Genomic DNA, 14,651 nt, shown 5'->3' on the forward strand with positions numbered 1-14,651 from the left:
ATCGTTTGCAGGAAAGCTCAGGTGCTTTCATTAACAGACAGGGTGGTATGCATTTTTACTTATATATTCACTCTGCTGAATAAACTGGCACAGAAAAAAGAAACTAGGAGGAGAGTGTTGATGTCCAGCAGAAGTAAAGATCAGCTACTTTTGTTTGTCTTCTAGTTCATGAAGATGAAGGCGGTGGGGTCCTTGAAACTGTCGTCCCTGCCTAGCAGGCCAAGTAAACAGTTGCTGAACCACATTTATGGATTACTGTCATATACTGGTCCCCCTACAATACCTATAATCAGCTTTGGCTCTACTTCAGATTCTTTCAATTTATGCTCTATCATTCTTGAAGTGAGGCAATCAAAATTGGATGCAGGTGTTCCATTTATAACTCCAACTTTTAAAAAAACACTCTTGGTTTTCTTGTCTGCTGCTAAGCAACAGAATGACATTCTTACTGAGCTACCTATCATGCCCCATCTCACCCCCAACTTCAGATATTTTTTCCCAAACAAAGAAAAGGTAAATAGGCTCAAATTCCTAACACTAATCCAGATTGTTTTAGACAATGCAAAGGACTTCTCTTGAAGTCACTTTTTATGCAATACGTTAAAAAGTTATCCTTGGGCTTCCCTGGTGGTGCAGTGGTTGAGAGTCCGCCTGCCGATGCAGGGGACACGGGTTTGTGCCCTGGTCTGGGAGGATCCCATGTGCCGCGGAGCGGCTGGGCCCGTGAGCCATGGCCGCTGAGCCTGCGCGTCCAGAGCCTGTGCTCCACAACGGGAGAGGCCACAGCAGTGAGAGGCCCGCGTACCGCAAAAAAAAAAAAAAAAAAAAAAAAAAAAAAAAGTTATCCTTATGCTATCCTTTGTGAGTTGTATTAGTTTGCTAGAACTGCCATGACAAAGTACCATAGACTGGGTAGCTTAAACAGCAGAAATTAATTTTTACAATTCTGGAGCCTAGAAGTCTGAGATCAAGGTGTCAGCAGGGTTAGTTTCTTCTAAGGCTTCTCCTCTTGGCTTGAAACTGGCCATCTCCTCCCGGTGTTTTCATATGGTCTTTCTTCTGTGTGTGTCTGTGTCCTAATCTCCTCTTCTTATAAGGACACCGCTCATATTGGATTAGGCCCCATCCTAATGACCTCATTTAACTTAATTACCTCTTTAAGGCCCTATCTCCAAATACAGTCACATTATGCGGTACTGGGGGTTATGACTTCAACATATGAATTTTGGGGAGACACAATTCAGCCCACGGCACAAGTATTTACGAATAGGTTGCACGTATATGTCCCTTCAGGGGTAAAAGAGAATTATATCTTCTACTTATTTTCCAATGGTTCAGGAAAAAAATATACATACAGTAGGAAAATCTACTTTTTATGCCACTTTTTGTAAGCCTAAAATTATTTCAAAATAAAAGCTTTTTCCTTTTAAGTATTTAAAAGTCTATTTAATGAGTTAAATTTCTATAACCCTCCTCTCATGAGAATACATCATCATGTATGGCTAAAGAAGTACCTGCAGTTAACATTTATCATAAATAATAAGAATCTTGGGAATAGAGATGAAAAGGACAAAGGTACTTAAAGTCTTTCCAATCATTATATACCTCACTCTACTATAATTACTTCTTTGTCACGAATGGCAGAAGAAACTAAGTACAACTAAAGTTCTCCTTCCTGTTTGTTCTAAGTTCCCATCTTTTGCCTAAAAGTCTTGCCTACACAATTCTAAAAGATCCACCAAATTCAGTAAAAAGAAAATTACTGCATTTAACCACTCATTCCACTAGTTATGCTGGGATCACGCAATAAACAGGGTCTAAATCTCAGCTTGAGGGTCATTTCTGTCTCTCCATCACCTAGTACTATCTTGTTTTTCACCAGGCATACATTTACTGCTCGGCAACTGCTGAAATTCAACAAACGTATACCCCTAACTCTGAAAAGAGGTTATTTAATGATTTTCTTTTTTTGGTTGATGTTATAAGAAGACATTTGCTATTTCTCTGATGAAGCGATTTTTCATCACAATCCTAAACATACCTAAAGAAAGAAAAAGATCTCATGAAATAAACTAACAAAACAAATAGAACTATATTTCACTATTTTTTAGAGCTAAAAATTCTGAACAAATACAGCTCAAATATTTTCTTACAAGTTTTCCAAGTTGTAGATCCACTCACCCCTCTGCTTAGTTGATGTGGTTATTCTGTAGAAAGACAAACTTATGCTTACTAACTTAGCAAATAAAGAAAAAATGAATTGACAAGCGAGAGTTATCACTCATTCATTCAACACAAGTTTACTGAATATCTACTAGACATATTCACCATAGTGAATACCAGACACTGTTCTACGTACTGGTTGTAAAAAGTAAACAGTCAAACATGGTCCCTCCCATTAGGGAGTTTATAAGTTAGGAATGAACATTCCTTTTACCAGAAACAGATCATAAGTGTGAAAGCAGTAATTCAGCCTAAATCTCTCTTAGCACATGGTGGAAAAGATATTCCTATTTAGGAAGACCTAAAAGAATACTTCACAAAGTTGGGAATGTTTGTGTAGGACTATGCTGAGTAAACCTATACTATCATTTTCACATTTACACAAGTCCATCTAATTTATAAAATGTGTTGTTGTTTACATGTACGACCTAATTTGGGCTTCTCAATAGCCTATGTGATAGGGTAAGTTTTTTTTTTTTAAACAGATAAATAAACTTTTAGCTTAGTATAAGTGACTTAACCAAGCACATAAATCTTTCAAGTGGGAAAGCCAAGAGAACGACTGAGCTTTTTCATTCTGTCCCATCTGCCACAGATTGGTCGCTTCACCCTCCTCCGACAGCCTCAAATGCTTCCCTCTGTCCCAGCGGATTTCCCCATCAGTTAGGGGGCTTCCCCGGATGCAGGAATCTCTCCCCTGCTTCAGCTTCCCACCCCTCCACCCCCCGGGGTGCAGGTCCCGTCCCGCTTCCTCTCCCCCTCCTTCTCCCTTCTTTCTTTTGTCATACCCAGTTATACGGGGATCTTTACAGTCTTTCCCAGTGTCCAAGGTCTTCTGCTAGTGTGTAGCTGGTGTTCTGTGAGAACTGTTGCATCTGTAGATGTACTCCTGATGCATCCGTAGAGAGAGATGAACTCCACGTCCTCTTACTCCTCCATCACCTTGGAACTCTCTAGGACTGAGGTTTTTGACACTGATCTCTGATACAGACCAAATAACAAATATCTTCCCAGCTTTTAAATTATCAAATAATGTCTGAATCAACACCCAGACCTCACTGCTAAGCAGTTTTAACCATACCTAAAGTCTGAACAAGATCCTACTGCTGCTTCCTCTCACTGTAGGGTACTAGCTATGGTATTAGCCAAAGCAGTGGAGCTGGGGAGAAAAATCTTAACAAGCTAGGCCAGGTCATAAAAGGCTGGGCTCAAAAATTGGTGACAGGGGGCTTCCCTGGTGGTGCAGTGGTTGAGAGTCCGCCTGCCGATGCAGGGGACACGGGTTCGTGCCCCGGTCCGGGAAGATCCCACATGCCGCGGAGCGGCTGGGCCTGTGCGTCCGGAGCCTGTGCTCCGCAGCGGGAGAGGCCACAACAGTGAGAGGCCCACATACCGGAAAAAAAAAAAAAAAAAAAAAATTGGTGACAATGACACTTGGGGCTTGTTTTAAGGTTGCTCTCACACAGTTGACTACCAAAGCAGCAATTAAGCAGTACAAATGAAATGCACTGGGATATAGCCCCAGTGTCTGACAAGGTTACACATGAGGCTCAGTGGTCAACGCAGCAGGCCTTGTTGGTAAAATGTCAGGTACAGAGAAGACCAGTGCCCTGGGCCCACTGCTTGTATCACCATTGGCTCAGGGAGGTGCCACATCAGCACACTAGGATCTACCTACCTGCATATAAGGCAATTCTGACCCTACTATAGTTTTGTTCTCCTGCATTCTCATTCTCATTGAGTAACCAGACCTGCAGTATGTCTGGCTCTACCTAACCACTTAAGAACACAATACCTGGACATCAACAATGCACCACTTTACATGCTAAAATATTTGGGGAAATTATATGTACCAATGCTGCTCTCCACTATAGTATATAATATTGAGAGTTGGCCTATATATACAAACCATGTGCTTGAGGTAGTTCATTATGTACGGATTCTACAAACTACTACTTAAATTATACTAAATGTAATTTGAATAACTAACTGTTATTATAAATTCAGAACTAAGACTTCAAACTAAGTTTGTTCATAATAAAAATAAAAGGCAAAAGTCCATTTGTCTGTAGTAGATATTTTAGACTAGAAAATGTTTACAGAAAATAACTTAATAGTTTGCATTTTACACTGGATCAAAACGTTGTGTATCTTATTTACAATGTTGTATTTCCTTACCAATTACGGATTAGAAAAGGATTAAGCGGTAAAGAGAAAAGCTCTATTTTACATAGAGGCAGCCAAGCTATTAGAATAACTACTATCCTATGCTCTTATGTATCTTACAATTTTCACTGTAACTCTGAGGCCACCAAATCTGGGTTCAAATCCTGACTCTAACTTATTGCTCTGTGCCACTGGGAAACATTAATCTTTTGGGACCTTCATTTCATCATCTGTAAGATTTAAGAGTAACACCTACTCTCAATAGATTAGTGTAAAGGATTAAATAATATGTGGAATGTCTAGGACAGCAAACAACGTATTCAGTAAGTTTTCCCAAGCTTTGGGACTAAAACCCAGGTCTCCAATATCCTCTAAAGCTATATTCACTATGCACACAGATTTGCTTCAATCTTATAAAATGGCATAAATACATTACATTTATTAATGTAAATTATATATAGGCACATAAATATAACTCTGCTACATCATAAATCTGACCTCTCTGAAGATTATACACTATAATAGAGTCAATATTTTGAAATACTAATTTTTGCTTATTTTATAATTATGTAGTGTTTAGAAAACAAGGGTAAAAGTGGCACTGGATAATACATATTCCTTTAAAAAAAAAAAAACCTCTCCCAGGAAGTTCAAATTCATATCTTCTTTTTCTCCTCATATATTTCCTTAGAGCCATCAGAGGCATCTGAAGTCAACTGCTATTCCTTCTTTCCAAGACAGTTTATAACATCTGAATGTACTGCCAGCGATTACGTAGAAGGTTTAGAGAGAAGCCAATCCCCTAAATCTTGTCTTCTCACTCTGTTTTCTCCCATCCACCAACATCATTGAGTGCAGGACTGAAGCAGTGAACATATGGAAGGGAAAAGGGAGTGACATAATGCTTTGCCTAAGTGACAAGGGAGGTGCTTATGCCGTGGCTTCTGTTTGTTTTAAAAGAGACCAGCTGATCGTGTTGTCTTTTCCCTTTATTCCTCTGAGTTACTTGGTGCCCGTGGGGGAGTCTGATGCAGATCCCAAGAATGACAAGATAACAGAAGTGAATAAAGTATAGGCAGAGAGACCTGGGAAGCTGTAAAAGTAAACACTGCCTGGGTAGGTTTTTCTTAATTTTGAATTTTGCCATTTATATCACTAAGATGACACTATTTTTTATTTTATTGTAAGTCAACTGTAGATCAATGAAAATCAATTTTATAATTTTTTCTATGTACTAAATGTCAGAAAAATTGTGTAGGGTAAGTTTATAAATGATTTTATGGTATTTTAGCAGATAGACTAATAAAAACAAACTTTAACAGGTAGTAACATATGGTACAAACCAAATTTTACTAAATGCAGTCATACAGTGATTTCACATCTATGTTTAAGTAACTGAGGGAAGCTGAGCTGATGCTATGTAGACTTGGATGCATATGTATAGGTCTCCACTCGAGATAAAATCTTCTCAATTCCTATAAATCACACTTTTAAAAAAATATGTAGTCATATTCTATCAGTTTCTTGGGGTAAATGGAAGAAAACTGTGGACTATGTAATGATTCCCTGACACTTAGATCATGTTAATTTATGACATTTCAAAAGCATCACATGGAATACATTTTTACAAATCATCACAGATGTAAGATGCCTAGCAAGTTGATAGAATTTCTTGGTTTTTACCCGATTTTTCTTCCTGAAGGTTCACTTATTAATGAACTATGCTACATTTCTTCTTAAAGTTAAATTTAATCAGAATATTTTAAAATGTGGCATCATCTTGCTCAGAGGATATCAGACACACAGAGCAATATAAAACAGTAAATACACCAGTAAAAAGCAGGTGTGGCATAATTTCAGAATAGATAGGTCTACCCAAGAAAAGATAGCTGACAATTTTACACCCACATAAATGACGAGTCATTTCACCACAGACCAGTGAAAACATGGGCTAACACTATCTTTAAACTGGCATTCAGGGACAATAGTCCTCTCATTTTACAAAGAAAGAATCTTGGAATTTGAGAGACTATGTGAGTTAAGCTTGTCACTGGTAGGGCCAGAACTAGAATCAAAGTGTTCTTTCCAACAAAGCAGGTCACCAGTTAAACTCTAGGTAAAAATTTTGCCCCAAACCAGGAATACTATATTCAGACTTCCACAGATTAGTTTAAAAACTACGTCAAGCTAAAGATATCTACTCTGATCTACCAATAAAAAATGCTATACACCCAGATGGTTTTATAGATAAATTCTATCTAACAGATAATTCTCATTTGCTAAAGTTATTCCAGATCAAAGAAAAAGATGTCAATGTCACAAATCATTTTGCTAAGGTGTCATAATCTCAGCTCCAAACCTGATAAAATAGCATGAAAAGGAAAAACACAGCTCAATTTCATTGAAGAAAGCAGATGTAAAAAGTATTGATAAGTCTTAACTCTTAAAGAATATTTACAATGAACCAGGTACTGTTGTAGACACTTTATATATATTAAATCAGTTAATCCTCATAACAACTCTTTGAAAGGCATACTATCATTATCTCCACTTTACTGAAGCACAAGGGGTCAAGAAACTTTCTCAAGGTAACATAATTCGTAAGTGATAAAGCTAGAATCCAAAATATTGGATTCTAAGTGATAAAGCTCGGCTCCAAAACATTAGGAAAATAACCCAGCTATGTATTAAGTTAAAACGTGTAGGACAGGGCTTCCCTGGTGGTGCAGTGGTTTAGAGTCCGCCTGCCGCTGCAAGGGACACGGGTTCGTGCCCCGGTCCGGGAAGATCCCACATGCTGCGAAGCGGCTGGGCCCGTGGGCCATGGCCGCTGAGCCTGCGCGTCCGGAGCCTGTGCTCCGCAACGGGAGAGGCCACGGCAGTGAGAGGCAAAAAATGCAGGAATTACTGCAGGAACGTAAGGACTGTTCAACATGTCATTATATTAATAAATAAAAGAAGAAAAAAGATCAGTGTCGTAATGGAGGCTTTAAAATTTTTAAATACAATATACATTTTTGATAAAAATATTCTTAATCAAATGAGAATGATAAAGACTACTTATCAGAAAGAAACATCAAACAATATATAAAATTAGTACGCTACATGAGGAATTTCTATTTAGTTCACTAATGAAGTTCCAGTGCCTAGAGCAGTGCCTGGCACGTAACAGGCATGCAAATATTTGTTACATAAATACTAAAAAAAGAAAACAACATTCCCTCTATATTAGAAATACAACTGGTATACCTATTGTGACTCTATTATTCTACATTATTTACGAAGTTCTACTTAATGTAGCAACACTTTAAATACTGGAACAGAGAGAAAAAGTATATTAATTTCCATATTATATAATTGTATCATTATAAAACCCAAAAGACATAAGTTATTAGAACAATTATAAGCATTCAGTAAGGTGAGAAGATACAAGATAAATATACACAAACCCAATTTTTCTTTATATTAACAATAACCCATTAAAATTAAATAAAAGAAAATAGTATCTGAGACTAAAAAATAGAAGGGTTAAATTTAACCAGAAAGATATAAAACCTAAGTGAAGAAAACTATAACATGTTCTTGGATGTAAAACAAGACCTATATGAACAGATAGGAAGCCTTATTAAAGAGCACAATGAAATATAATAAATGCACTGCTAATAAAATCCTTGCTGAGAGATATATCTGAAAGAATAATACACGAGGATTTTTTTTAAGTTTAAAAAGAATAGAGAGGAGACTTTCCTAACACATAGTAAAACATACTACAAAACTGCCATATTCTTACTACTGTTATTAGTAGCTAATATTTATTGAGAGTTTACTATGTGTTCAGCACTCTCTAAGTACATTACATGTAATTAATTCTCACAATGACCCTATGAGATCTGTATTTTTATTATCTCCACTTTAGATATGAGGAAACAGAGAGATTGAATACTTGGCCAAGGCAACATTCAAGACAGGCAAGGGGTCACTAGAGTGGGGTACACCATTTTGGAAAAGTAACTTGGCTATCGTATGCATTCATTTAAATAGTTACTGAATGGCCAATCTTTACCAAGTATGATACTAGATACCAGGAACACAGCAATGAAAAAGACAGACAAGGGTCCTACCTTCATGGAACTTATATCCCAATGTGAGGAGACAGGTGATAGGATGAAAACCAATAAGATAATCTCATAGTGATAAAGTTGCTAAAAAGAAAATACACTGTGGGTGATATGACAGAAGCAAACTAGAAGGGGGGGGAGGGTTACCTTTTATCAATGTCTAAGAAGCTATCTCTGAAAAAAAAAAATTTAAGTTAGACATTGAGTTGAGAAGAGGCCAGCCATGTAATGAGCTGGAAGGATATTCCAGACAGGCAGAGGAGAAAAAGCTGTGAGCTGGGACTGGATCAGAATGTTCAAGGAATAGAAAGTAGGCCAACATTACTGGAGCAGAGGAAACAAGTATATGGCAGTAATGGATGTTTATCACAAGGGCTCAGGCACATACTGTGACCAGATATACCACTTACAGAACCCTATCCTATAGCAATAGTAACCGGTACATATAAAACTCTGTGCAAAATAATGTTATCGCTAGATGGTCTGTAAAAGAAAAACAGCTGGAAAACCCGACATGTTGACCATTTGGGGAACAGTTGAGTAGATTATGGTAAAATGTGATATGTATACATATAGCTGATCCACTTTGTTCTACAGTAGAAACTAACACAACATTGTAAAGCAATTATACTCCAATAAAAAAAAAAAATATGAAAACTGTCAGGCGGCAGTATATGTAATGACCTGGTAAGATGTCCTAGAGCTATGTGAAAAAAAGCAAGCAGATCAATAAATATTACATGACTCCATTTTTCTTTAATGCGACTCCTAAACTATGTATTAGGGATTTTAACTCCGAAGTCTGGTCCTGGATAAACTCCACTTTGCTTCCTCCCACTCCAAGCAAATGTTCTCCTAAATACTTTCCTCCCACCTCTTTCTCTAATTCATTCCCTGCCAGCATTTCGGCTCACCTCAGCCCATTGCTTGCTTCTTTACCTAGAAACATGAACAGCATTACAAAAATTCTAAGAGCACAGAGGATAACATTTTCTTAAAATGAAAAAAAAAACCCACAAGACAATAGACTAATTCTGAAATGACTGAATCAGCCAGCTCTAATGATTTTAGAATAGTCAGGTTGCATCATACACTTAAACTATTTGAAAATCAGAAATCACATTATTATGAGCAACTACAGGTAACTAAATATTCGGTTGGCTATTAACACTAGCAGAGGTGTAAATCTTACCTCTACTTTTGTTCGATAGAGAACGAGTCGTTTAAGGCCACATAATTTGGCAATGTGGTTGAAAGCCTGAGGTGGTAGTTTATCACAGGATGAGAGATTTAAGTCCTGTAGATTTAGACACATCTCAGAAATAATCTCCAAGCAAGTTTCATTAAGGAAGTGGCTGCAAGATAATTCAAGACGCACTAATTCAGATCCACAGACCTTCAGAAACCTGTAAAAACAATGTTCCATGTGAATTTCATAAAACTAAAAGATATTTTTTGGAAGTACTTTAGAATTATATCGACTCTAAGCAGACACCTTCAGAAGAATAGATTTCTATTAGGGAAAATAAAAAACTTGTTTCACTTAAATTCTCATTTACTGCATGCCAAAACAGGCACGGTTAGGCTAAAATATATCAACCTAAGAAGATAAAATGGATTCACATCACATAAAAAGTCAGCTACTGCTAAGTGGGAAATTAAGAAAGCAGAGGGTGTTTTTCATCTACTTACCTGTAATTCACATCTGAGCTGGGAGAGCCAATAAACAAAACATAACAAAACTCTAAACTCTTGGAATTTATTTCTCCCTAAACAGTACCTATTCAGTACTGGATAATTTATTTTGAATGTGGCACACAAAGTGCCATCTCTAAATGACCTGAAAACAAATCAGACTAGCCTCCTCTCAACTAAGAAAATTTCTGGGTTGGTTTAACTATACTGTTGAGATATGCTCCTTGTAACTCATACTATTTAATGCCTAGACTGATGTTGAAATTATTACAAGATATTCAATTGCAGCTTCACACAAAATACACAGAAATAACTTCATGTGGAGGACACAAAACCCTTTATCAGAGTAGTAATAACAATATTTATCTTCATTATATTACAGATGAGGGGAAAACAGTCCTTTCCATAATCATTATCTGATAATAAAAGTAAAATGTGAGCCTACAAGTATTCATATCCCTGAAAGTTTATCAACAAGCGGTGCACCTGTTTATCCCTTAAACAAGTGCACCACTCATCCCCGTCCAGGTCTCTTAACGTCTTCTTGCCCATCTCAGTGTCACAATCAGTCACATACTGTTATTTTATTTATGCCGCATCTTTTTTCTACATGATTTAATTATTAGCTTACAAATACACATGCAAAATAAAACTGACTAAATCAATCACTTATGAAAGTAAAGGAAGTAACACTGGACTTGTAAGTTAAAAGATGGATATTTTGCCCTGTTCCACCATTTCCTAGCATGTGACCTTGGAAAAGGCATTTACCCAAGTCTCAGCATTTCCTCAGATGTAGAAGGCAGACTAGAAATATGTTAACACCATTCACCACACTGTGGTTTTGAACATCCCACAATAATGTGAAAGCAGTTTGCAAAGACCAAAGTACCCCACGAACATTAAAATAAAAGTGAAATCTTGGCCAACACACATTCAAACAGCAATTTAAAAATGTAATTGCTACAAACTTATTTTAAATGTTGCAAATAACTCAGTAGCCCACACATCTTATTTACACCCAAACATCCAAGAACCTCCCTTTATTCTTAATCCATTGCAGCGTAGGTTCTGCTCTCCCTAAATTCATCCTTTCCTTTTAAATGCCAAATTAAACGGCCTTTCTTTCCAGCCCTTGTATTACCTGATCTATTGTGGCATTTCACACAACCGCCCTCACCTTCCTTCAAATTCTCAGAGTCCTCTCGCTATTCCCTCTCCTTAAATTCCTCCGACCTGTCTCACTGCTGTGTCCTTTGTATTACAGTAGCTAAATTGCCAGTTTGCATCAAGCACCTTAATTCATTCACTCAACAAATATTTATTGAGCTCCAACTATGACCCAGGCATTACTCTAGGCACTTGGAAGTTGGCAGTGGCACTTGGAAGATGGCAAAGTTCCTGCTCTCATGGGGCTTACTTACATTTTGGTAAGAGAGGTAGACCATAAATCAATTAAATGAGTAAAATTAATAGTATATTAGAGAGTGAAAAGTGCCAAGGAGAAAATAAAAGCAGAGGAAGTGTCAAGGGTAGACAGGGTGGTAAGGGAAGCCTCACTGAGAAGGTGAATCAAGACCCAAAGGAAGTGAGGGGGTGAGCAAAGCAGTTCCCTGGAGAAGTGTAGCACTCCAGGCAAAGGGAGGGGCAAGCACAACAGCTCTGAGGCAGGACAGCTCAGACAATGCCTGGAGTAGGAACCGTCAGGAGGCTCAAAGTGAGAGGGAGATGGGGGAGCAGATCAGAGAGCTAAGGGCCAGTTCAGAGTGTGTGTCCTATAAAGACTCTGGCTTTTATTTTGAGGGAGATGGGATCCTCAATCATCAGAGGGTGTTGAGCAGAGGTGTGGCACAACCTGCTTGTATTTTAACAGGGTCACTCCGGTTTCTGTGCGGAGAACAGACTCAAGGAGAACAGGGGTAAAAACAGGGGGACCCTCAGGACACCAAGACCATATTCAGGGAAGAGAGGATGGTGCACTGGATCCGGTGGTGGCACGGAATGTTGTGCTCAATATTCAGACTCAGGATCTATTTCAAAGGGAGGCAGTGTGTACTACATTATGACATACCTTCTTCATACTGAACTGAACTCAGGCTCACCTATTTCTCAACCATAATTTATTTTTCTGTTAACCACAGTTTCCTTACATACTGATTTGTTTACCTTGAGTTTTATAAGGTGCCTCAAATCCTTTGGCAATTGAAACAGATTCTTGGTGTGCCCAGTACTTAGCATGATGTCAGGCATGTAAAAAACACTAGATGACTTTGTTGAATAAATCTTCCAATGGTGAAAATTCATTTGAAGAATTTCAATTTCCTCTACTCTGGAACAAACTAAGTTTTATGGACTCAGAGAATTTTTCCCTTAAGAGGGTCAAACTCCTAAGAAATATGACAAAATTAACATTTTTACCTTACTCTGAGTATACATTGTAGTTATGACTATTTCTTCACTATTTATAAGCTAGCAATCTAGAAATGAATGTAGGGTGTCAGAGATCTGGAGTATCCTATTTTGATTTGATACTTCTAAAATTATTTGCAGATTACAAAAGTTAAATGAGTATATTAACTCTTAAAATTAAAATCTTTAGGCATCTTATCTCTTGAAGGTCTTCATTATTTGGCAAAGTACTTTGTTCTACAATTCTTTTTGGTATTGGACTTGGAATACTTTGACATTTCTTTTCTCTTTGCTCTCATTAATGAACTTTTCCCTTCTAAATATAGAAAGTAAATCCCCAGAAAGCCAACTGTTAATAGACTAGAAAACATCCCAAATTGATTGAATGAATGAAAAAATTTGGAAGCACAATAAAGATAATGATCATGCTTATCTACCTTTATGACTCTCTCTCTTCCTTTTTATATATTGCGTATTTTTACTGAGATTATTTGGTCAATATCCCCATAGTCTCTCTTCCTAAACTTACGAGATCTACACTACCTACTTTTTCATAATATTTCCATTCCAAGAAGGCAGAATTAGCAGCAGAATCAATTAATTAGCTGAACACAACTCTTGTTTCTTTCCTTAATGCTCCTCATAAAGTTTTATTTTAACGCATAATTACATACATGTTTTTATCTTGGTCATCTATTTATTCACCTCAATTGTGATACTGGTCACTTGAAAGGAGAATTATAGCTTGTCTACTTCCTGCAGCCTGTTCATACCATGTTATGAATTCTCATCAAGTATTTCTTGATATTGAGGGTATTAAGAGAAGACCTAAGTTCAGATAAACAATCCCAAATGAGGTCTCTTGCTATGAGAAATGGAGTCTCTGGAGAGAGAAATAAATTGCTTATCTTTATGAGGTGAATTCATTTGTCCAGATTAATATAAGTACATAAAAAGTAATTTACTAAATGGTAACTTGCACCCTAAAATAATTAACATCACATGAATGAATGATTTAATCTGAGTTTATTCATCACAAAATAAAAGGCACTAATCCTTACAAGCTGCCTGAAGTATCAAGGTAAAGGGGAGAATTAGGTATAAATATCCATGGCTTCTGATTGCTAATCTCATGGTTTGTTAGCTGACCCTCACTTGAGTTTTATAAGACAGTATATTTAAGATAATTTTAATCCCAAATGGCTGGAGCATTATTTACTATAGCTGATCCAAAATAAAGTCATTAAAAACAAAACTTCTTGCTTAACTGTGTACGGTACTATCTAGCAATGGTAGAAGGAAGTGGAAAAGAAAGTCTTAAATTGTCTTTAATCTCTAGGAATTGACCATCTAAAAGAGACAAAGGTGTAAAACACAGGTAGGCAACTGAATAAACACATATATGAATAAGCAAAAAGCTCTCTATTCCATAAAACTGTAGCTCTGTGTCAAAACATCAAGTTCTTAAATCTAGAAAGCATCCAATAATGTTTTCTGAAGGGAACAAGTAGAAGGGTGAGGGATAGAAATCTCTACATAACTGAGGTGGAGCTCAAGGTGATTATTTTGAGCAACTACCTGAAGAAAAATGATAGAGGAAAAATAAATAGAACCTAAGACTTTTTGAACATCAGAATGATATGATTTGGTGGGGGGCGGTGGAAAGATGGCGGAGGAGTAAGACGCGGAGATCACCTTCCTTCCCACAAATACACCAGAAATACATCTACATGTGGAACAGCTCCTACAGAACACCTACTGAATGCTGGCAGAAGACCTCAGACCTCCCAAAAGGCAAGAAAATCCCCACGTACCTGGGTAGGGCAAAAGAAAAAATTAATTAAAAACAGAGACAAAAGAATAGGGACGGCACCTGCACCAGTGGGAGGGAGCTGTGAAGGAGGAAAGGTCTCCACACACTAGGAGCCTCTTCGCGGGCAGAGACTGCGGGAGGCGGAGCGGGGAGCTTCGGAGCCGCGGAGGAGCACAGCAACGGAGGTGCGGCGGACAAAGCGGAGAGATTCCCGCACAGAGGATCGG

The 14,651-nt window shown here is 37.6% G+C and overlaps 1 protein-coding gene across 1 annotated transcript in view; it reads right to left on the reverse strand.

Annotated features, from left to right (window-relative positions):
• The window catches only part of FBXL4 (F-box and leucine rich repeat protein 4), an 80,835-nt gene that overhangs the window by 16,355 nt on the left and 49,829 nt on the right, over nt 1–14,651 (reverse strand). The window contains exon 6 of the mRNA XM_007464303.1: nt 9,700–9,913. Coding sequence (XP_007464365.1) covers nt 9,700–9,913 — 214 coding nt within the window. The remainder of the gene's footprint in view (nt 1–9,699; nt 9,914–14,651) is intronic.

Source organism: Lipotes vexillifer, unplaced genomic scaffold (genome assembly GCF_000442215.2).
Source record: "Lipotes vexillifer unplaced genomic scaffold, Lipotes_vexillifer_v1.1 scaffold1073, whole genome shotgun sequence".
Lineage (NCBI taxonomy): Eukaryota > Metazoa > Chordata > Mammalia > Artiodactyla > Lipotidae > Lipotes > Lipotes vexillifer.